Raw genomic sequence first — 23,268 nt, 5'->3', positions numbered from 1 at the left:
CCGGGCCCGTCCGCGCGACGCCTCTCGCGCTCTCTCGGCCCGACTCACCTCCTCCGCCGCCGGCCGAGCCCGGCTGCTGGTCCTGACGCGGCGGCTGGGGTGGCGGCAGCTGCGGCGGCGACACGCGCTGGTAGAGCGGCGGCGGAGGGGGAGGCTGCGGCGGCGGGTACGAGGAGCCTGGGGAGGGCGGCGGCGGCGGCGGCTGCTGGGGAGGCGGGGGCGGCGGCGGTGGCGGCGGCGGCAGCGCCGCGAAGGGGAAGGCCGCGGTCAGGGCCCCCACCGAGCCCACGGGCGGGGGCGGCGGCGCCCCGGGCACCAGCAGCCCCGCCCCAGGCCCGGGAGCAGGCGGTGGCCCCGGCTCGAAGCCCCCTTTGGGCCCGGAAAGGGGGGGGGAGGCCGGGGGGGCCCAGCTTACCCAGCGGCGTGGCGTTCGCTCCGGTCGCCATGGTGCCCCCGGGGACCGGCACCGGTGGCTCCTTTTAGGTGGCGGCGGCGGCGGCTTCTTCGCGAACCTTCCGGGGGGAGGGGACCCGACTGCGCTGCCGCGGAGCGCGCGGAATCCGTCCTCTCACGCGGCGGGCGGCGGCGGCGCGAGACGCACAAAGAGGGAGGAGAGAGGGCGCCGCGGGGGCGGGCCGGGGGCGACGGGTCCGAGGCCTGGATTGGGCCGAGCCGAGGCAAGGGGGTCGGAATCGGCGGCCTCCGATTGGCGGAGCCTTAGCCTTTCTCGATGCACGCTGGGATTGGCCGGACCGTTAGGCCCGGCGAAGAAATGGCGGACGAGCCTGGCGAGCTAGGAGGTGTCGCAGCGCGCACTTCATTTGTTACTGCGCGAACTGAGCTCAGCGTCCAGAAAGGAGGGGATAGGGTGGGGCAAGCTCTGTGACGTAAGAGCCAAGGGCTTTCTCATTGGTTGAAACTGATTGAGTCGATCAACCTTGGTTGCGTCGTAGTCTCATGGGATTGGCTGTCGCTTGTTCGATTCTTTTTCTACGCCCCTCCCCCGGGGAGCAGTTTCGCTGGGATTAAGCGAGAGGTCGCGGCGGTAAAGCCGCGGCTGAACGAGATTTACGGTGGGGGAGGAGTGGAGAAGGAGCGCGCATGCGCAGGTGGGACAAAGCTTCCTCTCCGCCCTTCGCTTCATAGTCGACCCTGGGGTCCGGCGCGGAAGCCCTAAGTGACGTCAATTCTCGATTCCCATGGTAACCCGGAACTGGGGGACGGGGGGAGGGGCCGGCGCGCGCCCGTAAACAGGATCCGTTGACTAGCCGCAGGTAAAAAAGGACTTCCTGTTTTCTTAAAGGAAGAAAGAAAATAAGCTATAAAATAGCCTTTTTGAAAGGTTAAAAGCAATATCTGAGCCGACAGAAGAACACATAATCTGAGGCGACAACAATATAAAGTCAATTCCAAAATTAATTTACATACACATTGCGTTTCCATGCGAATCTCAATTGGGTTGGGGTGATTACATCATCTTATAATCATAGAATTATGAAAATAGTGGGGAAACTTGTCAACGAGGTCGAGAAGGAACTTGCATTTCAGACGGTACAAACAGTATAAAAGACTCCATCATGAAACGATGTGATAGTGTAGGAAAGACCGATGAAGGCAACAGGAAGAGACTGGGAATAGATCCCCCCATATGTAGGTAGATTCCGTAAAGAGAAATTGAGCTAATAAATGGTATAGAGTGCTAAATTAGACAATAAAACAGGCACGGAACACGATGTAGGACACTATCAGAGTCATGTAGAGATAGAGACTTTTAGGAAGACAAGAAACTCAGACTAATAAAAGATGACCACCAAAGAAATGAAAACTGTGTGATAAAAGCAGACAGTAATACATCAGGAAAATATGTTTGCCACACATGATAAAGAGCTTATATGGAAAGAAGTCTTCAAAGTTAATGGGGGGGGGGCACCTGGGTGGCTCAATTGGTTAAGCTTCTGACTTCAGCTCAGGTCATGATCTGGTTGGTGAGTTCGAGTCCCCCGTTGGGCTCTGTGCTGACAGCTGAGCCTGGAGCCTGCTTCTGATTCTGCGCCTTCCTCTTTCTCTGTCCCCCTCCTGCTTGCTCTCTGTCTCTGCCTCTCCCTCAAAAATAATAAGTATTAAAAAAATTTTAATGAATAAATGTTAATTTTTTTTTTTTAATTAATTAGAGGGGCGCTTGGGTGACTCAGTAGGTTAAGTGTGGGATTCTTGCTTGCAGCTCAGGCCATGATCTCACCATTCGTCAGATCTAGCCCCATGTTGGGCCTTTTCAACGTATCAGTCCCACTCCTGGGAATCTGCCCCAAAGCAAAGTGTGTCATGATATAATGTAATGTGTTCATGGTCTTATACTGCATTTACTGCAGCACTGTAACGGTGAAAATCTGGAAACAAAGTGTGTTTCTATTAATAAGTGAATTCGACAAACTGAATGTCCGTAACATAGATTACTAGGCAGATTTGAAAATCAGTTAATCGATACCAACTGATGTAGAGGGACTTCTATGCTGTTATTAAATGAGAAAAGCAGACAAATACATATTTCACGATCTCGTTTTTGTAAAGCCCCATATATGTGTGTGCTCGTGCATGTTTTTATTTGGTTAGCTGAGCATAGCTATGGAAGAATACACGTCATGTTATTAGTGAAGCACTGGAGAGGGAAACAATTACTTGGACGTTATTCCATACATTTTGAGCACTCAAAACATTTTTTAAATGTGCTTCATACTTTTTAAAAATTTCTGATGATCCCGTGACATAACATTATATAACTGAACATAACGAAGTCCACTGACAGGAAAATCAGCAAATTTTTAATGGTGGTGGGATCTCAGGTAATTTTTAATTTTTTCCTCCTATTTCTCTATGTTCTATATTCTACTTTAGTTTTTTATACTGAGCAAGTACTATTTGTATAATAAAAGCGAAGCTAATATTACGGACAAGAAAGGAAAAAATATAAAATATTTAAGTCATCGGGCACCTGGGTGGCCCAGTCGGTTAAGCGTCTGACTTTGGCTCAGAGGTCATGATCTTTCAGTTCACAAGTTCAAGCCCCGTGTCGGGCTCTGTGCCGACTGCTCAAAGTCTGGAGCCTGCTTCGGATTCTGTGTCTCCTTGTCTCTCTCTATGACCCTACCTACTCACACTCTGTCTGTCTGTCTGTCTCTCTCTCTCAAATACAAACATTCAAAAAACTTTTATGTGTTTAAGTCATCTGTTTGAAAATGAAGGGAAAGTTAATTTTCCCAGTTAGTACAACAAGGCTCTCTGGAGGAGAAAAGAGTCCCTCAGCGTGTGAGCAGTTACTGAGTGCAAAACAGCTTTGGTGGATCGCAGAAGTAAACGAAACTCAGTCCCTGCCTTCCAGAAAATCATAGTCTGATAAAGGAAGAGACAAATGCACACCCGAAAATGGACTGTTAATACCAATCGCGACGTTGCCATGCTGATGACAGCAAAGGCTACAGCTTTGTGTGATGGGCCCGTCACCCGCACTGCTCTGCAGCTGTTCTGGTTGAATTTCTTCTTTTATCCAGGACTTTCATGAGAGTATCTTTCCTTAATTCCAAGTTGCAATGTTATTAATTTATTACTTTAAAAATTTTTTTTTTCAACGTTTTTTATTTATTTTTGGGACAGAGAGAGACAGAGCATGAACGGGGGAGGGGCAGAGAGAGAGGGAGACACAGAATCGGAAACAGGCTCCAGGCTCCGAGCCATCAGCCCAGAGCCTGACGCGGGGCTCGAACTCACGGACCGCGAGATCGTGACCTGGCTGAAGTTGGACGCCCAACCAACTGCGCCACCCAGGCGCCCCAATTTATTACTTTTTATTTTTGCAGAGCGTGGCCTTTAAAATCCCTACTCTTGGGGCGCCTGGGTGGCTCAGTTGGTTAAGCATCCTAATTCGGCTCGGGTCATGGTCTCACGGTTTGTGAGTTCGAGCCCCATGTCGGGCTCTGTGCTGACAGCTCAGAGCCTGGAGCCTGCTACAGATTCCGTGTCTCTCTCTCTCTCTCTCTCTCTCTGCCTCTCCCCCACTCACCCTCTGTCTGTCTCTCTCCCTCTCAAAAAATAAATGTTAAAACAAAAAATTTTTAATAAAAAATAAATAAATTGGCACTTTCTGGCTGAGGACCCGCAGGCTGATTCTTCCCAGTTTGGAGGCAGGTTGGAGTCTTAACGGACTCAGGCCAGCCATCCACCGGCGGACAACTAGGGAAGTAATTTAATCTCTCCACGCCTCAGTTTCTCTGTCCGCACGAGGCAGACATTGACGCTACCCCTACAGGATGCTGTGCCGATCCAGTAAGATCAGAGAGCACTGTTGGTTCGAATAGGAACCTCCAAGAACTCTACACGGACTCCAGACACAGATGTCTCCTGATTTTATACAAGGGTGCAGTACCACCAAAAATATATTATCTTGCCTTTGTCCCAAGATCCTGGCACAGAGCTCCAAAAACCTTTGGGATTTCTTGAGTGATACGAGTGTCTTTGCTTGTTCATGACAAGCCCCTTTGGACCATACCCGAGTTGAAGCTCACAGGGGACTCATTGCCAGCTCTGAGAGCCCTGAGCTAGCTTCAGGATGCTGGCTGGTCAGGAAAACCACTCCGCTTTCAGCCCCACCTCTGGCGGAGAGAGAGGGACTGGAGACTGCATGCAGTCACACGGCCGATGATTTCATCAATCGTGCCTGTGTAACGAAACCTCAGTTGAAAACCCCGAACAATGAGGTTTGGAGAGCTTCTGAGTCAGTGAGCCTACTGATGTGACAGAAGGGTGGTGTATACCCTGACTCCACAGGGACGGAAGCTCCCGGGCTCAGGACCATTCTAGACCTTGCCACGTTTCTTCATTGTAGCCGTTCACTTGTATCCTCTATAATAAAACAGTAATCATAAATGTAGTGCTTGCCTGAGTTCTGTGAGTCACTGTGGCAAATTGTTGAAGCTGAAAGGGGTCTGTGGGAACCCTGAACTTGCAGCCAGGTTGGACAGAGGTGTGGCTAGCCCGGAGAACCAGGACTTGTGGCTGAATTCCTCACCTGTGGGGTCTTCACCAACTCGGAGTTGTTCGTGTCGGAATCGGATGGACTTGTAAGACATTGGTGGGTGGCAGAGAACTGGTGTTGGAGTGTACAACATAAGAAGTTTCAGGGACGCCTGGGTGGCTCAGTCGGTAAAGCGGCTCAGGTCACGATCTCACAATTTGTGAGTTCGAGCCCCACGTCAGGCTCTGTGCTGACAGCGCGGAGCCTGGAGCCAGCTTTGGATTTGTGTCTCCTTCTCTCTCTCTGCCCCTCCCCACCTTGTGGGCTCTCGCTCTCTCTCTGTCTCCCTCCCTCCCTCCCTCTTTCTCTCTTTTTCAAACATAAAAAAAAAGCTTCAGTCCTTCCCACTCATCTTTGGCGTTTTCGGTCTTTTGAATCTACATCTGATAGTTCAGAAACCCCAACCCCTGGCAAGATTGATTGGTAGTACCGTGTAGGTAGCTGACATTTAGGAGGAGCAAGTCCATGGTTGTTTGCCTCTGTGTCCACAGTTTGGAGAGCCCACCTGTGATTCCATTACCTGCATTAGGAACAACACCATCTACCATGGAGTGAGCACCCGTTGTGCACCAAGAGCTTTTCATGTTTTGTTTTCCCCGCAAAATTATGTTTATTTACCACTTCCTATTTTTTGTGGGTTTTTTTTTTTAACGTTTATTTATTTTTGAGACAGAGAGAGACAGAGCATGAACGGGGGAGGGGCAGAGAGAGAGGGAGACACAGAATCGGAAGCAGGCTCCAGGCTCTGAGCCGTCAGCCCAGAGCCCGACATGGGGCTCGAACTCCCGGACCGCGAGATCGTGACCTGAGCCGAAGTCGGCCGCTTAACCGACTGAGCCACCCAGGCGCCCCCTATTTTTTGTGTTTTTATTTAAAACAATTTTTAGGGGCGCCTGCCTAAAAATTATTTAAATTATTATTTAAAACAATTTTTAATGTTTATTTTTGAAAGAGAGTATGAACGGGAAGGGGCAGAAAGAGAGGGAGACACGGAATCTGAAGCAGGCTCCAGGCTTTGAGCTGTCAGCAGAGAGCCCGATGCAGGGCTCGAACCCACAAACCATGAGAGCATGCCCTGAGCCCAAGTCGGACACTTAGCCAACTGAGCCACCCAGAAGCCCCTGCTTACTACTTCCTGTTAAAGCTAATTTGAACCAGTGGGAGACAGGTAGTGGAATTTGTGACTTTAGGTACAGATTAGAAATAACTGGGCGCCTGCCTGAGTGGCTCAGTCGGTTAAGCGGTCGACTTCGGCTCAGGTCATGATCTCGCAGTTTGTCAGTTCAAGTCCCGCATCGGGCTCTGTGCTGACGGCTCAGAGCCCGGAGCCGCTTTGGATTCTGTGTCTCCTTCTCTCTCTGCCCCTCCCCTGCTCATGCTCTGTCTCTCTCAAAACTAAATAAAACGTTAAATAGCAGGTACGTGCAAATCATGTATCCAATAAAGGACTTGTACCCAGACTCTAAAACTCAACAAGAGGACAACCCTACTTTTTAAAAGCCAAAGATTTGAACAGACTCTTTTCTTTCTTTCTTTAAAAATTTAAAGTAATCTCTGCACCCAGCGTGGGGCGCACACTGACAACCCCGAGATCGGGAGCCGTGTGCTCTACCGACCGAGCCAGCCAGGCACCAGAAAACAGACTCTTTTCCCAAGAAGTCGTACAGTCGTGAAAAAAAAAGTAAATTAAAACCACCGTGAGATTCCACGACACGTCTGTTTGGTGAAAATTAAACAAGGCCGACCATACCAAGGGCCGTCACGGAAGCGAAGGGGTTAGAATTCCCCTACCTGGCTGGCCGGAATGTAAAATGGTAATAACCACTTTGGAAAACGCTCGGGCAGTTCCTTACAAAGTTCAACAACGCTTCCCACGCCGAAGTATTTACCCAAGAGAAATGAAAGTAGATGCCCACACGCAGACACATACGTGAATATTCATAGCAGTTTTATTTGTAACAGTCCAGAGCCGGAAAGAGCCCACATGTCCAACAGGTGACGAGCCAAGCACACTGTGGTACGCCTATCAAACAGAATATTACTCGGCAATAAAAAAGAACGACTATCAGTACATGCAACAACATGGGTGAATCACAGAACCATTTGCTCAGTGAAAGGTAAAGAGGCGTGCACACTGTACGATTCTATTTATGTCAATTCTGAAAAGTGCACATTCATCTATAGTGACGGAGAGCGGCTCCGTGGGTATTATGAGCAGGACGGCACGATCACAAAGGGGTAGAGGGAACTTGGCGAGATGATGGACGTTATCTTGATTGTGGTGACGGTTTCTCACGTCATCATCAAATAGGACATTTTCAATATATGCAGTGTATCGGATACCAGTTTATCCCTCAATAAAGCTGTTTGTGTGTTTTTTTTTTTAAGTTTATTTAAGTAATCCCTATACCCAACATGGAGCTCGAACTCATGACCCTGAGATCAAGAGTTGCGTGCTCTTTTGACTGAGCCAGCCAGGCGCCTCTCAATAAAGATGTGTTAACAAACAATAGAGAAAACTAGAGAGAGGGGGAGGATCTGCCCATAATTCTCCTCCCAACACTGATACCGTCCTGTAGGGAAGGATTATCTTGGCTTTTTGTTTTTCTTTCTGAAGTCGGTACCGGGCTTTATTTTTTGAGTGGTTATTTTTATGCTTACACTCAACCAGTTACTACACAGCGTTTGAAACGTACAAAAAGAACCGACAGACACCGAATGCCCTGGGAGCCCATCGCCCAACCTGAGGACCAAGATTTTACCAAAACCCTTGCAAATTCCTGGGGTCCTTCCTCGTCCCACTGCCACTCTCCTCTCGGAGACCATCATCTTGAATTTGGTACTTTTTCCTCCCCGGACCTGACAGTTTTATCACCCGTGCGTGTGTCAGCGGACCATAAGTGGTTTCGTTTTGCTGGGTCTTGAGCTTTGGAAAATGCTATCGTGCTATGTGTCATTTCGTGGGATTCGTGGTTTTAATTCGGCATTCTATCTCTGAGATGCATCTGTGTGGTGTTGTTATTACGGTATTTTCAATCCCCCCCCCCCCCCCCCCCCAGCAGCCCTGCAGGCAGACTTGGGATCTGCTGTATCTGCGGAAGACCCAGCTCGGCGAGCTGGTCCGGTCAAGAGGGCTGACGGCAGCACCTCCCTCTTCACCCCCGTCACACCCATCCCTTCACTCAGAAAGCGTGTCTGAGGGCCGCCTCTGCACCAGGCAGTGACCAGGCGCTGGACGCGCCACACAAAGGTGGCCCGTCCCTCGCCATTCCGGAGCGCAACGTTGCGGTTGTCGCCTTGACCTCTGACCCTCGCTCGGCTACGAGCCAGTTACCTGAACGTCCTGGGGCACCCGTGCCTCCTCCACTTACCCACAGAATGGCTTCAAGAGGCCGAGCTGACCTATCTCAGAGACTTCCGCCCAGAAGGGCAAGCAATTTTGACAGTCGCTGTCGCAAGAACAAACACGGCCGCTCTGAGCCAGCAATGCCGCTTCCAGGAATTTATGCTATAGGACACCTGAATGTGTACAGTGGCACTGGCCTAATACTTATTGCACAAGAATATTTATTGCAGTGTCGTCTGTAATATCAAAGTAGTAGAAACAAATTTACATCCAAAGGGATCTAACCCACTTTAAGGAACAGGAATTGTGGGAAGCCCCTACGATGGAACACCACTAGCTATAAAACAAGCAAACAAACAAACAAAGAGGGAGTCAGTGATAATGGAAAACCCTCCAGGTCGGATTTTAAAAGGGTAAGAGCAGAAAGGTATGTGGAATATATTAGCACACGTATAAAAAAAGGGAGGAGAAGATATCATACTGAACTGCATAAATCCTCCCCGAAGGGTTCATAAGTAACGGAGACCTTCGTAGGTGACTTCTCATCGTATCTATTTTGCATTTTTAAAAAACAGTGTGCCACGGACAAGGCCTACCTATTTAAAAATACATAAATAATATAACACTCTTAGGCTTTCAGCGCAAACTCCCAGCTTCCTGGGCTTTCTTTGGCTTGTGGCCAGCCTGTGCTGCCAGTGAATACTTTATCAGAAGCCCTTGCTTTTTTCCCTGATCTCCCACTTTGGCACATTAACACTCTTGACTCCTCCCACCAAAACCCCCTTTTCAGGCGTGGGTGGCAGCGGAGGGCCGGGGAGGCCCGCCACAAGGTGGCGCTCTCTGCCGACCGACCGCGGCTCGGTGGGTAGAAGGTCTGTCCTCCCCAGGCACCTGGGGTCAGGGTCAGGGGCCTCCGCGGAGCGGAGCGGGAGCTCGCCTCCCCACCCCCGGCACTCCTCAGCTTAATCCTACACCTAAACCAAGAAATCGAGAGATTGGGAAGTTAGGAATTCTATCCCCGCCACTCCACCATTTGGCCCATCACATGTCAGCCAGGCAGGTGTAGACTTTCAGAACTCGGGAGGTGCCTGCCCCCCTCCTTTGGGTCTCAGGGAGAGCCCAGGTGTGAGTGCCAATGCACAGAAGCCTCGTGTCCCTCCCTGTCTGACAAATCCATTTCAGCCAAGAAACCCCAGGAGTCGGAGCAGTCTGGGCTCTGTGGGAGAGTGGACAAGGGGACACTCTGACGACCTGGGATCACCCTGGGCTCCTGGCAGGGGCACTAGGGACTGGGCTGCTGCAATCTCTTCGCATAAGCTGCCATCTACCCCCGCCCCCCGCCGCCCATCTGCATCCGTTTATCAAATACCAGCAACCCAACCTGGTAGAGAAGTTCTTAATTCAAACAGCTGCCTTGTCTACCAGAAGAAAAATAATTGGGCCTTTGCTCAAGCTCTGGCCCCAGACCCAAGGCCTCCTCGCCCTATGCACCCATGGTCTTGTGTGTGTACCTGTCCTCTCCTTCCAGGCCAGCTGCCGTCCTACCGCTTTGACCTCACCTGGCCAAAGGCTCTGGTCAAAAGCAGCCTGGTCAGTGCCTGAGACAAAGGGAGGGCTCCCTGGCCTGAGGGCACGGAGCCCTCCAAGAGGGAAAAGTGGGAGAGTGACACGGCAAAGCACAAGGTCAGCCACGGGCAGACAGACATACCCTCGAGATACCCTCCCTTCCCTGGGGGCTGGTCCACACCTTGGGAGTGACCCCTCTGTGAGCCCGGGGTCTAGCACTGGGAAGGCTGACTGGGAATACTTGTTAAATGGACACAGGCTGATCTTCCCGGAGCCTGGTCTGACGCTGGAGTCCATATTTAGCGGTCCTGGTCTGATGGAACACACCTAAGCAGCAGGTGGGAGGCAGGGACGCAGCCCCGGGCCTGGGCAGGGGATCCAGATCAGGACAGGCTGTGTCCAGAAACCAAAGCCTCGCTGGCACAGGGTGGAGCTGCCAGTGGCCGGCCCTCCCTGGGTGCTGGCTGCCTGGTGAGATCCCATAGGGGGCAGGAGTGCCCGGGGATGAGAGTCCCTTTGTTCAGCCTGCCTCCCCCAACTGCATCATTCCTCGGCCATAAAAGAGGCCTCATATTACAAAGCTGAGGGCTCATCCTGAGCAGGGAGCCCTGGAAGACAGTGCCCCTAGGAGGCCTTTCGGGGCCACTGGCCTCTCCACCACCTCTGCCTGGCTGCCCCCTAAGGGAACCGCCAGAGAGCACTGGTGGCCCACCCTTCCATGGGGCACCCATAGCACCTGCTGCCACAGGAAGATGTGCTGGAGGGAAGGAGGGAGGGAGGGCGGGAGGAGGGAGAAGAAGCCTCCCCAGTCCTCCTCCTCAGCTCTCCCCCCCAACCCCCGACAAAGAGGGATCAGTGGAGTAAAATCAAACGAGCTTTAATACCAATATAGTCTCTCTTTTAAATACCATGTTCCCCAGGACAGGGGGCAGGGGCAGGCTCTTGGCAAGAAGAATGGAAAAGAAACGTGGAACAAAATGGAATGGATCGCCCGGGCCTGCTCCCACCCTGCCCGGGGCCCTTGTCACAGGGCCCGGGTTGCCCACGGGGGTAGGGGAGGGGACAGCAGCTTCCTCTGGTCCAGTTATCGCAGGGGCCCGGGGTGGGCTCCCCTCCCCTCCACAGCCCCGAAACTCTTCTCAGAATTATTTCTGCCCTTCAGCCCAGCGGAGCCTGGGCCTCTCGGATCCGGGAGGCGCCACTGCCTAAAGGGGAATGCCGCTAAGGCCTGGGGGCGGGACGGCGGAATGCCACCGGCCAGACCTGACCCTCTCAGTAACTGCTCTGATGGCCCGTGAGGATGTAGAGGTTGCTGTGAGCCCCGGGGTTGTCGGTGGGAATGCTCTCAAGGATGATATCTCTGGAGGGGAGACAGAACCGGAGGTGAGCAAGGCAGGGGCCTGAGGCCTGTGCGCATGTCCATACGGCCTCAGGGGCCTCTAAAGGGGAGGCGCCCCGTCTTACCTGTGGGCCCCGAGCACTCGAAAGATCCTTGTCTCGTCTGTGATCTCCTGAGTCACCTGGGAAGGAAAGGGACTCTGAGGCCACCCCAGCAGGTCTTCTCCTAAGAGGTGGGGACAGATAGGTCAGGGGAGGCCAGGTTCCCGGGTTCCGCTCACCTCGTTGGTGTCCAGGCTTCGGCCTTGCATACCGTGGCTCCAGAAGGCCAGCACGCTGTCCTGCAGGCACACTAGGGGGAATCCAGCTGCCATGAGCCCTGCACCTGCCCTGAGGACACTGGGGCTCCCCCAGCCACGCCCTGGGCCCACACCTGGGCCACAGAGGTCCTCACAGACCGCGGTGGCCCTTGAGAGGGGCTGCGGCACCTGCCTCCTCGTCCCACCCCCAGCCCCAGGCCCCTGGGCCACACCACCTGCTCCAGGCTGGGGATATCCGCCCCCCCCACCCTGTCGTCATCTGTCACTCACCCACAGTCTCAATGGGGAAGTCAAAGGTCAGCACAGGCGCCAGTGTGGCCGTGGGCTCACCCAGAAGGTTCACAATCCTCACGCAGCCTGTGCAGGGAGAGGGCTGGTGGTGGGTGGGGACCAGGTGGTTCCCTTCTGGGAGGGCAGACCCCCACTCACAAGGCTTCCCTCGCCTCCCCTAACCCCCTCCACTGCCCCCAACCCTGACCTCAGGGGCACTCACGGTCAAAGCAGACTAGGACTGTGTCCCTGTCCACCTGGATCACCTGCTGGGCTGTGCCCGGGAGCCCCTCTGCAGGCAGACAAGGGAGACACGGCCTGGCTGAGCCACCAGCCCCGCTCTGGCCCCAAGAGGAAGATGTGGCGGACAGCTAGAGCCAGCTGTCCCCACAACCACACTTCAACCCCCCAGCAGCCCCACTGGGTTCCCGCACAGCATGGCTGGGGAACTGAGGCTCAGGGTAGCAAAGTGGCCCGCCTGCAGGCGCACAGAGGCAGGGGTGAGTCCCAGGGAGCCGGGGGGGGGGGGGGGGGGGTGGGGGGGGGGGCAGGGGGGTCTGGGGGTGGGCCACATCTTCCTCTTGGGGCCAGCGCGGGGCTGGCGGCTCAGCCAGGCCGTGTCTCCCTTGTCTGCCTGCAGAGGGGCTCCCGGGCACAGCCCAGCAGGTGATCCAGGTGGACAGGGACACAGTCCTAGTCTGCTTTGAGGGGGGGTGCCCCTGAGGTGGGGGCTGGGGGGGGGGGGGGGGGGGGGGGGAGGAGGGCAGGGTGTCCGGAGTCAGGAGAAGCACGCCGTGTGACTCCATCACTGTGGGACCACAAATCTCTGAGCCTCAGTTCCCTCATTTGTAACACAGGCATGACGATGCCTACCTCGCGGGCCGTCGTGAGGCCTAAGAATGACACAGCTCGTGTCTGAGGCCCCTGCAGCGGTGGGTTTTCTTAGCTGCTGAGCCCTTTGGTCTAATGAAATCTTTTACGGAAGCCCAGCTGAAGGGAGGCTGGTCTCCGTGGAGCCATACGCTGCAGGGGACACGCAATCTCTCTCTCTCGCCAACTGTCTAGCTCTCTGTCCCACACACACACACACACACACACACACACACACACACACAAAGGGCCCTCCCGCTCACCAGGTGGTACGAGGACGTCAGGCGTCAGACCGGCCTCCAGGGGCAGGACATGGAACAGAACTCGGCAGCCGGGCCCCTCGGGGCCCTCAGCCCCCACACACACCTGCGGCAGCTCCTTCCCGTCCAGTACCAGTGGCTCCAGCATCCCCGCCGGGCTGGGCAAGGGGCTGGAGAAGTTCTGGGGGCGGCAGGGGTGCTCAGGTCTCGCCCCAGGCCCACCACCCCCACCCCGGGGGCGGGGGGGGGAGCCCGCGGCCTCACCCGCCCGCCCCACACCTTCAGCAGCAGGAACTTCTGCAGCGGCTCGTACCACTGCAGCAGGAGGAGGCTGGCGGGCAGGGCGGCCAGCAGGAAGGTGCTGCCCGTGTAGGGGTTCCGCACTGTGAGAGAGGCGGGCAGTGGGTCCCGGGCTGTGCCCGTGACCCCAGCCCTCCCCGGCCCCACCCGGCCCAGCTCTTACCCACACGACACTGCAGGCAGCCTTTGGTGTCTGGGATCTTGGTGGACAGGGCAAAGCGCCTGCAGGGGCGACAACCAGGACACGTGTCATGGGTGCCATCCGTGGCCGAGGCCCCACGGAGCCCTAAGAAATGGGGACTATCGCTTTCCTGCCCCTGGAGGTGAGAAGCCGAAGCTCAGAGAGGCAGAGCAATGTGCCTGGGTAATGCAGCTGTGGAGGGCACAGGAGCAGAAGCCGGCCCCGTGGCTCTAGCACCCACCTCCACAGCCTGCAGTGTCTCTGTTCAGTCCACGGGTTTGGATCACAGAAGTACCTTTCACTGTGCAACTTTGGGCAAGTCACGTAACCTCCCCCCTGCCTCAACTTCCACATCCGTAGAATGGTGGGGGGGGGGGGGCGGGTAACAGCGGCACCGACCTCAGGGGGTCACAGTAAGGATTAAATGAGTTAATACAGGGGCACCTGGATGGCTCAGTCGGTTGAGCGTCCGACTCTTGATTTTGGCTCCTAGGGTTGTGGGATCGAGCCCCGCGTCAGGTTCCACGCTGAGCATAGAGCCTCCCTCCCTCTCTCTCTCTCTCTCTCTCTCCCCCCGCCTCTGCTCCTCTCCCTCCATCATACTCTCTCTCTAATTTAAAAAACAAAAACAAAAAACAAGTGAATACAGGAGAAGGGTTTACCGCAGAGCCTGGAACTCAGAATACTCTCACAAAGGGCTTTCATTCTGAATTCTTACTTTCCCTCCTATTTCCAGTCATCGAAAATCCTTTTCAGGTGAAAGCAAGGTATACATGAAGAAATGAATGGAGAAACGAGAGCGTGGAGGGGTGGGGAGCTGCTGGAGACTCCAGCCCTGCTAGGCTGCCAGAGCACTCACGGCGGTCCCCGTGTACACATGTCGTGTGTCACAGAAAGGCAGGGAGGCCCGGGGAGATTAAGACTTGCAAGAAAACCGCAAACAAACGGCTGGGCCTGCCCTCTCCCTGCCCTGCCCTCCTCCCTCCCCTCCCCTCCCCCCCCCCACTGCCTCAGCTGAAGCTACACCAACAGGGACCAGCAGGGGGGGGCCTGCCTTGGAGGCAGGGGAGAGGTGGAGTCTTTGCTCTGCTTACCGGCTGTCCCCCAAGCCCTCAGGGGACCTTCTGAGCCTGTTTCTTCCTCTGGGGGACAGGGCTACATGTCCGCAGCCCTGCCACCTTCTCCCAGCGGCCCGTCTGGGCCCTCTGCCAGCAGGGGGACCCCGCCGAGGCGGCCCGTGCCCCTCTCTCCCCGTCCCTCTGTCCTCACTCTACTCTCTTCCCCAACCGGCCTTTGGATGGGACAGAGGCGCATATTTTTGTATTTGTTTTCTTTTCTGCAGACAACTCTGGCTCTCTGCTCTTTACGTTCGAAGTGGACACTGCGATTCTGTAGTTTCCCAGACACACACCCAAAGCTGCCAGGGACTCGCTGGTGTGCTGACAGGCCTGTTTCCTGCAGGTCCTGGGACAAAGCAGAGGTTTGCTGGGGGACTGAGCTCAGGAAGCCCTAGGGCCACAGGGCTCCAGATGCCGTGTGAGTGAGCTTGCTCCAGGAAGGGCCGGCGCCCCGGGCTTCCCAGCTGGGCGTAGCCACTGGCCTGTCCCTACCGGCTCCCGCCACCCACCTGGGCAGGGGGACGTCTAAGCCCACAGCCCAGACCCCTCCTCGAATTCAGTCTCACCTAGCCCACGGCCAACGAAGGCCCCGCTTACGCACCTTAAACGCCACATGACAACACTGAGTCCTGCTCCAGCCATGCCTGATGACGGCTCTATCCTTCCCGTCACCCAGGCCAACAACCCTGGACTCCTCCCTGACTCCTCTTTCTCTCCCATCCACCAACTGTTGGGAAATCCTGCTGATTCAACTTCCAAAATGAAATCCGAACCTAGCCGCTTTTCAGCTCCTTCCCTTCTACCCGGGCCCACGCCGCCACCGTCACCTCTCACCTGATGATCACAATAACCTCCGGGCAGGCTTCCCTGCTTTCCCCTCACCCCTTCAATCGATCCTCAACACAGCGGCTAGAGGGATCGCCTGAAAACCTCAGTCCGTGTGACTCTTCTGCAGTGGCGCTCAGGCTGCTCTGAGTCAAAACCAAAAGCCTCACCGTGGCTACCGGGCCCTCCCAGATCATCTTCCCCACGCTCCATCCATCTGGCTACACCAGTCTCCTTGCCTTCCTCAAACAGGCCAGGCCTGTTCCTGCCCCAGGGCCTTTGCACTGCCCCCACCCCCACCCTGAGATGCTTTCCCCAGAGGTAACAACAAGGCTTGCTCTGAGCCTCTACTCACATGGCCTTCCTGACCACCCTGTTTAAAACCCCAATCCAGGCCCCACCCCTCCTGGCCCTCCTTATCCCTGCTCTTCTGCATGTACTACCTTCCCCTCTGTGCACCCCAGAGCACCTTTCTTACGTCGGTCGTTTGCTGTCGGTCTCCCGTGACGAGAAAGTCTGGGGAAGAGGAGAGAATCCTAGTTCACAGAGTCCACCAGGCACATACTAGGTACTCAGTGGATACTCGCTGAATGACTAAAAAGGGACTCTGTCTCAGACGTCCCCCTGGACACCTCATAAAACACACGACATCAGCCGCTCCCCTGAGGTCTCCCGGTCCCTCCTTCTCCCTCCTGCTCACTCCAGTCAGGCCCCAGATCCTGTCAGCCCCACTTTCTGAAGAGGGTTCAAGTCTGTCCGCCCTGCAGCCTAAGCCCCACTGCCTCAGGCCACAGCGCAGCCCTCCTCTCCAAGTGCCCTCTCGCTGGCCGCCCCCTCCGATCCATTGTTGCCGCCGTCGGCACAGCCGGCAGATGGCTCTAGCCTTCATCGGTCTGACGGGCCCCTCTCTCTTGACCCCTAGGACTAGGAGACAGCACGTGACCCCGGCCTGCCCCCCCCCCCCCCCCCGAGCTCCTCATCCCATGGCCACAGCCACAGGCTCATAAGTGGGCATGAACCTAAGCTAGACCAAAGAGAACTGGTCCCCGGACTTTGTGGGAATTTCTTGGAAGCAGGGATTCTAGCACCGTAGGGCTGTTAGCTAATGCAACGCTGGCCTGGAACCGTGGGCATCCATCAGAGGAGAGGAAAGCCTACCTGAGAACGAAGGGGACAGAGGACAGCAGAGCCAAGAGACGCGGGCAGATTTCTGGCGAGGCCATGGAAGCCTGGATCCAGCTGGACCTGAAGCTAACCCTTCTCCTGAACTTTCAGTCACGTGAACCACTAACCGCCCTTCCGTGCTTAAGTCAGTGAGTTGCCTTGCCCGCTACGGAAAGAGTCCTGATCGGCATACAGAGGGATCCTTCTAAAATGCTCGCGGTGACGCGGCCAGTTGAACCAAACCCAGATCCTGGGCCTGGCCTCGAAGGCAGGGCTCTGCCAGCCATGCAGCTTCCTCTCGGGCTGCTCCCCCAGGTCACCCACGTGCATTGGCACGTTCTCTCCCCCCCCAGCCGAAGGCGGTTCTCTAATTCATCTGCCTGGAAACCCACTGGGCACTTTCCGACTGCAGGCCCTCGTGTGGCTGGCCCCTCAGAGGCCCCTGCGCCCCTTCTGGCTCTCCCTCTGGGTCACTGAGGGGGGCCAGGGGCTGACTGTCAAAGATGCATTTGGTTTGTTGTCTCCAAGCCCTGCCTACGACCAGGCACACAGCAAGTGCGCCCCACCCTAACAACCACAGCTGCCACACTGTGGTCCCCTTGCTTTCCAACAGGCCTGAGGGCAAGGGGAGGGGGCACCGACGCTGATGGACGAGGAAACTGGGCTCAGAGAGGCAAAGTGACACGCCTGAGGTCACCAGTCCCGTGCAGGGCCCTATTCGACCCTGGCTCTGCCCCTCTGCCTCCCCCCGCTGCCCACCCCGCTGTACCCCCCTGGGTCCCCGACCTGGGGATGATGCGCTGCGTGAGGCGGTTGGTGGGGATGGAGAGGGGAACCTGTTGCTGTAGTCGTCGCTGCTCAAACAGGCCGGGGAGGTCGTGCGCCCAGATGTGCGTGGATTTCCCTGCCGGGGAGGGACAGAGGGGCTCAGAGAGTGTCGGCGGGCAGGGTGCAGGCCCCGGGCCCTGCCCGCCCCGCCCCGCCCCGTACCTGAGAGTGACAGCAGCACGTTGTTCACGCAGTAGAGCCAGGTGCAGCGGTGTGAGATCAGCTAGGGGGCCGCAGAGCGGACAGACGGACAGACGGACGGGGAGTCAGCCCCCCAAGCCCCCCCAAGGCCCTCTCCCCTCCAAAGCCAGCCGGGCCTCACCTTCTCCAGTGTATCCTCGTGCAGTTCATGCAGGTTGAGGGTGTAGATGCCTTCCTCGGCCCCCACCACCAGAAACTGGTCTGCGGGTTTGGGTACAGGGTCAGAGGTCAAGCTGCGGACCCCGCCCAAGCTGCGGGGTCCCAGGCTCCTGCTTCCTCCCTGCCCCAGCCTACCGCGGGTGACAGGGTGAATCCAGGTGACAGCAGCGTGGATCCGCAGGGGGCAGCCATTGAAGACCTTGGAGAAGCAGGCGCCCATCTGGGGAGAAGGCAGGAGGCTGGTGAAGAAGATGGGGGGAGAGGGGGCAGCAGGCAGGGGGGCTTCAGGGTGGCAGGGCCGCGGGACCGACACTTACATGCACCTTGGGGGTGGGGGGGAGCCCGTGGCAGGATGATCTCTGGAAGGGAGGGAAGAAGTCAGGGCCGAGGCGACAGCCCCAGCCTCCCAGCCTCCCAGCCCGTCTGGAGCACCCCCTCACCTCAGGATCGTCCCTGTGCTTCATGGTGGCCCAGGCAGTGGGGAGCAGTGGGGGGCTGTTAGGGCCTGGGAGAGGTGGGGGTGGGGTTCCTGCAGGCACAGAAGGGCTGTGAATTCCAGCTCTAGCCCCGCCCTGAGCCTATCTCCTGGTCCCCCAGGCTCGGACTCACCCAGGGGGCTGGACAGAGGGTCTTCAGCTGGAGGCTCAGCAGGGGGTGGCCCCAAGAAGGGGGCCCGCTTGATGGTTCCCATGGCATCGTCTGGGGAGTCCAGCTCCTGGCAGGAGAGTCAGGGGACCGAGCCTGGCTTCTAGGGGGTCACCGGTAACCCACCCCCACTGCACCCTCTCCGGCCCTCCCCCACTCCATACCTGGAGTTCTGAGGCTGGTCGGATGGTCAGGCTCCTGTCGGGGACGAACCAGAGGGACATAAGGCGTGAGATGTGACCAGGCCCCGGGTCCAGCTGCCCCCCCCCACCCTTTCGAGCCCAGCCCCTCACCTTTCCTCCAGGGCCTCCTCGACTGACTGTAGCAGGCTCCTGGGCAGGAGGGGATGAGGTCAGAGGCCAGCCTTTTCTGCTGCCCCTCCCCCTTCCCTGTAGCCTCCCTCTCCCTCACTCACCCACTCAGCTCCTCCTTTCCCAGCAGCGTCCACTCCTCCTCCCACTGCGGGGAAACCGAGTCAGAAAGACCAAAAGAGAGTCAGAGACAAGAGAGGCAATGTGGGCGGGTGATGGAGAGACTGTGGGAAGGACAGGACGCACAGACAGAAAATGACACGGAAACAGGCAAGAAAATTGTGAGCGAGGGGGACAGCGAGAGGCAGAGAAACTACGCAAGAGGAGGACTGACAGCCAGAGAAGGGGACGGAGAGGCGCAAGGGCAAGAGGTAGAGTCAGACGACCAGGCTCGGATGCAGACGCGGCAGAGAGCTGGAGGAGAGGCTCGGGGTCTGTGACAGGCCCGCGTGTTAGAAAGGCATGGTCCCTGTGCCCGGGAAGCAGTCCCCCTCCCCCTGCACCGCCTTCGCTGTCCTGGGTGGGACAAGCCTGCTTGCACAGGGCTTTCCACGGCCAGAGGACCAGGCTGCTGCTGCTTTAGGAATCTGAGACGCCCCCCCGTCCTGCACCCCTGCCCTGCCCCCCCCCCCCCCGCAACAGACCCTCACCGGCTCGTTCAGTGGGTCCGTTTCCTTCCTGCGCGGGGCACCAAATTTCACCTGGTGAACTGGGGGGCCCAGGGTACCCGAGTTAGGAAGGTGGGCTCCCGACCGACCCCGACACTCACACCAAATGCCCACACCCAGCCCCCCACCCCACCAAATCCACAGACACAGTCCTCCCAGCAGACTCACACTGGATCTCTGAGGGGGTCCTCTCGGCCGGGCCGTGCTGACCCCGGGAGTGAATGGTGTCTGGGAACACGTCATAAGCCTAAGAGAGAACGCAAACAGCCGACACACACACCCAGCCTGGAAGCGCTCTCTGCACACGGATGGGTTTTGTTTTCACAACCCTCTGAGACGATCCCAAGATTAAATGGCACCCTCGTTTTCAAAGATGAGAAAACCGACCCAGACAGGCAAGTGGCTGGCCAAAGATCACACGGGTCAGGTCAGCCTGAACCAAGGGTGGGGAATTTATCAGGTGGGAGGTATGGGGGGGTGGGGGTGGGGGCAAGATGGGCCCAGGGAAGACTTCGAATGGGCGGGCTTGCCTGGAGGAAAGTTCTCGGTGCTGGCAACATTTAAGTTAAAGGGCCCTGACTCATACCGCCTCCACACTTCTTACCACCCGGCCAGGCCAGGACCCATTCCCCAGCTCTGCTCACTCACCTCGAGATCACAGTCCTCAGGGGAAGGGGTTCCGAGGTGGGGGTCATTGGCTTTGTCCAGCAGCTGTGTGAGGAGAGCCCGAGGGAGCTGCTGGGTTGTGAACGGGTGCTGCAAGATTGAGGGGGGCACAGGTTGGTTCCTGACCTCCAGGGCCCTGCTTTCAAGCATCCAGGCTCCTGCCCTGCCCCTGCCTCCCACCTGCAGAAGCTTCTCTGCCGTTGGCCTCTTCTTGGGGTTCTTGGTCAAGGCTAGCTTGAGGAAGTGGTGGAAATTCTGGGTCCTAGTGGGCACAAGAGCCCCCCCGCCCCCAGACCCAGGTTAGCCCTCACGTGCAGCATCCTGCCAGCTGCCCCCTGCCACCGCTCCAGAGGAGGGAGTCTGCTCTAGGAAAGAGCCGGCCCGAGGCCAAGGGCGGCTGGCCTAAGCAATGCTGCGTTGTGACACGGCAGCGCCCCCCATCATTAACCGTCTGCCCTTCCTCCAGACCCAGGCTGGGTCCCCCGACCCAGAGGCAGGGCTCAAGCCCCTCCGGCAGATGGTCCACAAAGGCTGAGAGGGCAGGGCTCCGCAGGCTGTGCCCTGGGAGTTGGCAGAAGGCTCTCCGCCCCCATGGAGACTGCTGGAAAGGAGGCCCCAGCAGGGGGTGTGGGCCCTCACCAGCGAGTCTTGTCTCGCAGCCTGGGCGGCTGGAAGCTACTCTTCGACATGAGCATCAGGGCCCTGTGGAGAGCACGAGGTCAGGGGACGAGGTCAGCAGGGCCCTCGAGGTCAGGCGAGGGGCAAGTAAGTGTTCAGCGGACCTCATGGGGTGCAGATGGAAAAGAGGGGGCTGCAGCTCGCCCAGCTCGATGGCGGTGATGCCCAGGGCCCAGACGTCACATAGCTCGTTGTAGCCTCCTTTGCGTTCCACGGCGGCCACCTCTGGGGCCATCCTAGAGGCAGGGTCACAGATGGGATGGCCAGGTGCCCCACCTGTGGCGCCTGCCCCCCCCCCCCCCCCCCCCCAGCCCAAGGCACAGCCTCACCAGTAAGGAGTCCCAATGAAAGATCTCCTCTTAGCCACAGATGCCGTCAGCTCGCCTGCCACCCCAAAGTCGGCTGCGGGGAGAGAGAGCTACTCCCATCCGCCCACTGGCTACCACTCCCCACCCACCTCCAGGGCTCAGGCTCGGAATGCACCTGAAGGGTTCAGAGAGCAGGTGGCCCAGGTTCAGCCACAACTGCCACAGGTCCGAGGCAAGGCCAGGTCCCCCTCCGGGAGGGGTCAACCACCTTCTATCCCTGACCGAGTGCGCGGTCCCAGGTTAGAATCCATAAAGACCCAACCACATCCAACTTCTGGCAGGGAAGGAGGGCTCGTCTACTGTCTCAACGGGGAAACCGAGGGTTAAGTGGTAAAGTGACTTGCTCAAGGACACCCGGCACCTGAACGCAGACTCTAAGCCTCCACGAGCTCCCACAGAACCCTCACCCTGATTGTTTCCCCGGGGTACTGACCCAGCTTGACATCTCCCTGGAGGGTGAGGAGAAGATTGGCTCCCTGTGGGAATGGAGGAGAGAGAATCCCGTCTGGTGCCCCCAAGAGCCTCCTCCTGCCTCCCACGATGCCCTGGGCCAGACCCCTACCTTGATGTCTCTGTGGATCTTCCCCTGAGAATGCAAGTGGTGTAGCCCCTGGGGACAAAAAGGAGCTCCTGAGAGCAGCCACCCAGCACTATCCCACCTCTCCTGAACCCCCTCTCAGGACTGGGGCCCCCCACCCAAGCAGCTTCCTCCTCCCCTCTCCCCAAACAGGAAGTGGCTGAGCCAAGAGGGAAATGTGCTGCTTCCGGCAACAGGGCTGGGGCCCCTTTCCCCCCAGGACCCACAGCCCCTCGGGCCAGCCCTGCCTGAAGTACTCCACCCCCCCCCGCACTCCCCCCCCCCCCCCCCCCACAGGGCAGCCAGTCTCCCTGCCCGTAACTCCTGGGGACTAGGAACGTGAACAGCCTTATGGGCCCAGCTACCTTCAGTGCCTCCCGGCAGACATAGGCAATCTGTCGTTCCTCCAGGGGCCCGGTGGCTGAAATGGAAGGGGTGAAGGCTGGCATGGAGGTCTGGAGGAGATGCTGACCTTGCCAGGCCACCCTGTGTGGGGGAAGCAGCAGGCACTGCTGGGTGAAAGAGGTGTTGTCCTTATCCCCTCCCTGTACAGTCTGGGATTCAGAGCCCAGAAAAGGACACCATTTCTGTCAAGGTCACACAGCCAGTTAGGAGTGGAGAAGGGCCTAGCTCCAGGACCCCAGCTCTCCTCTCCTGCCCCATGTTGGGGAAGAGGGAGTTGGGGAAAGGCTTGTGGCCCTCTGGGGCCTGGAGTCCTGGCCCTCACCGTGGTATATCTCCTGCAGGGACCCCCCTCCGCAGAACTCCATGCAGATCCACAAGCGGTCATTCCTGCGAGGGCACAGAACCTGGGTGAGCACGTGGCAGGGCCACATGGGGGCTGCCTGAGGGTAGGCAAGGGGATAAAACAGCCTCACCTGAGGTAGCTGCCAATGTAGGCCACCACATTGGGGTGACGGCACTCACGCAGGATGGTGATTTCCTGCTGGAGGGAGCTGGTGTCGTCCCCTGGGGAGCACAGGGCATCATGGGGGGAGGGCGCATGGGGGTTGCTCTAACTCAGTGCCCTCATCTGCAAAATGGGCATATCCGGGCCAGACAGATCCCAAGTGACAGCACCTCCTGGGGCCTGTCTCTCAGGGGGTCAACTCTCAGCGCCACCAGGCGCTATGCCCTCCCACCAGCGCAGAGGCCCTGCCTCCAGGCCCTCACCTGGGTCTACCTTGACTATCTTGACCGCGGCCAGTTCGGACGTGACCGTGTCTCGGGCCTGCAGGGGCGGAGGAGGTGAAGCGGGATGAGGAGGGGGCGGGGCTGGGGGCTGGATCCCGCGGTAGTGCGCAGAGCCTGCACCCTCCTCGCCGCTCTCCCGCCCGTCCGGTTGCCCGGCGCACCTTGTAGACGTCGCCATAGGTCCCGGCCCCCACGCGCTGCAGCAGCTCGAAGCGGTCCCGCGGATCCTGCAGCGACACGTCCCGCAGCAGCGCCATTGCCCGGCGCCGGGCGGGCCGGCGGGCGGGCGGTCGTGAGCTGCGGAGCCGCGGAGCCGGCGCGGGGCGGCGCGGGGCGGGGTGGGGCGGGGC

General features: G+C 57.6%; 2 protein-coding genes across 2 annotated transcripts in view; both read right to left on the bottom strand.

The window, feature by feature from the left end:
* LOC125911182 (inverted formin-2-like) overlaps positions 1-1,164 on the bottom strand; it is a 7,725-nt gene extending 6,561 nt beyond the window's left edge. Inside the window, 2 exon segments of the mRNA XM_049614888.1 lie at positions 7-391; positions 393-1,164. Of these exon segments, the coding sequence (XP_049470845.1) occupies positions 7-391; positions 393-446 (439 nt within the window). The 5' untranslated portion in view covers positions 447-1,164.
* Positions 1,165-8,203: 7,039 nt separating this feature from the next.
* MAP4K2 (mitogen-activated protein kinase kinase kinase kinase 2) lies at positions 8,204-23,247 on the bottom strand. The gene is made up of 32 exons (XM_049643281.1): positions 23,080-23,247; positions 22,898-22,955; positions 22,603-22,693; positions 22,452-22,516; positions 22,090-22,145; positions 21,710-21,757; positions 21,581-21,623; positions 21,109-21,181; positions 20,884-21,015; positions 20,741-20,803; positions 20,282-20,363; positions 20,084-20,191; positions 19,604-19,682; positions 19,418-19,476; positions 18,872-18,915; positions 18,750-18,788; positions 18,621-18,654; positions 18,421-18,526; positions 18,252-18,340; positions 18,129-18,170; positions 17,947-18,031; positions 17,774-17,853; positions 17,614-17,674; positions 17,410-17,527; positions 13,499-13,557; positions 13,315-13,418; positions 13,039-13,216; positions 12,129-12,197; positions 11,906-11,992; positions 11,597-11,667; positions 11,442-11,497; positions 8,204-11,337 (listed from the first exon to the last, which is right to left on the bottom strand). Exons 1-32 carry the CDS (start codon positions 23,173-23,175, stop codon positions 11,250-11,252), a joined length of 2,463 nt encoding a protein of 820 aa, XP_049499238.1. The 5' UTR covers positions 23,176-23,247; the 3' UTR covers positions 8,204-11,249.
* Between the last annotated feature and the right edge of the window lie 21 nt (positions 23,248-23,268).

This window comes from Panthera uncia, chromosome D1, assembly GCF_023721935.1.
Source record: "Panthera uncia isolate 11264 chromosome D1, Puncia_PCG_1.0, whole genome shotgun sequence".
NCBI lineage: Eukaryota > Metazoa > Chordata > Mammalia > Carnivora > Felidae > Panthera > Panthera uncia.
Note: the sequence above shows the minus strand (reverse complement) of the source record. Positions and strands in the feature narration are given on the sequence as shown.

Bases quoted from the DNA above. Each gene is read 5' to 3' on its own strand.
- MAP4K2 (XM_049643281.1), bottom strand. From the start codon at position 23,175: ATGGCGCTGCTGCGGGACGTGTCGCTGCAGGATCCGCGGGACCGCTTC. The intron at 22,146-22,451 runs GTGAGGGCCAGG...CTTCCATTTCAG, and splicing joins CCTGCAGGAGATATACCACG to CCACCGGGCCCCTGGAGGAA. The intron at 18,916-19,417 runs GTGAGGGTCTGT...GTTTCCCCGCAG, and splicing joins CGGACCCACTGAACGAGCCG to TGGGAGGAGGAGTGGACGCT.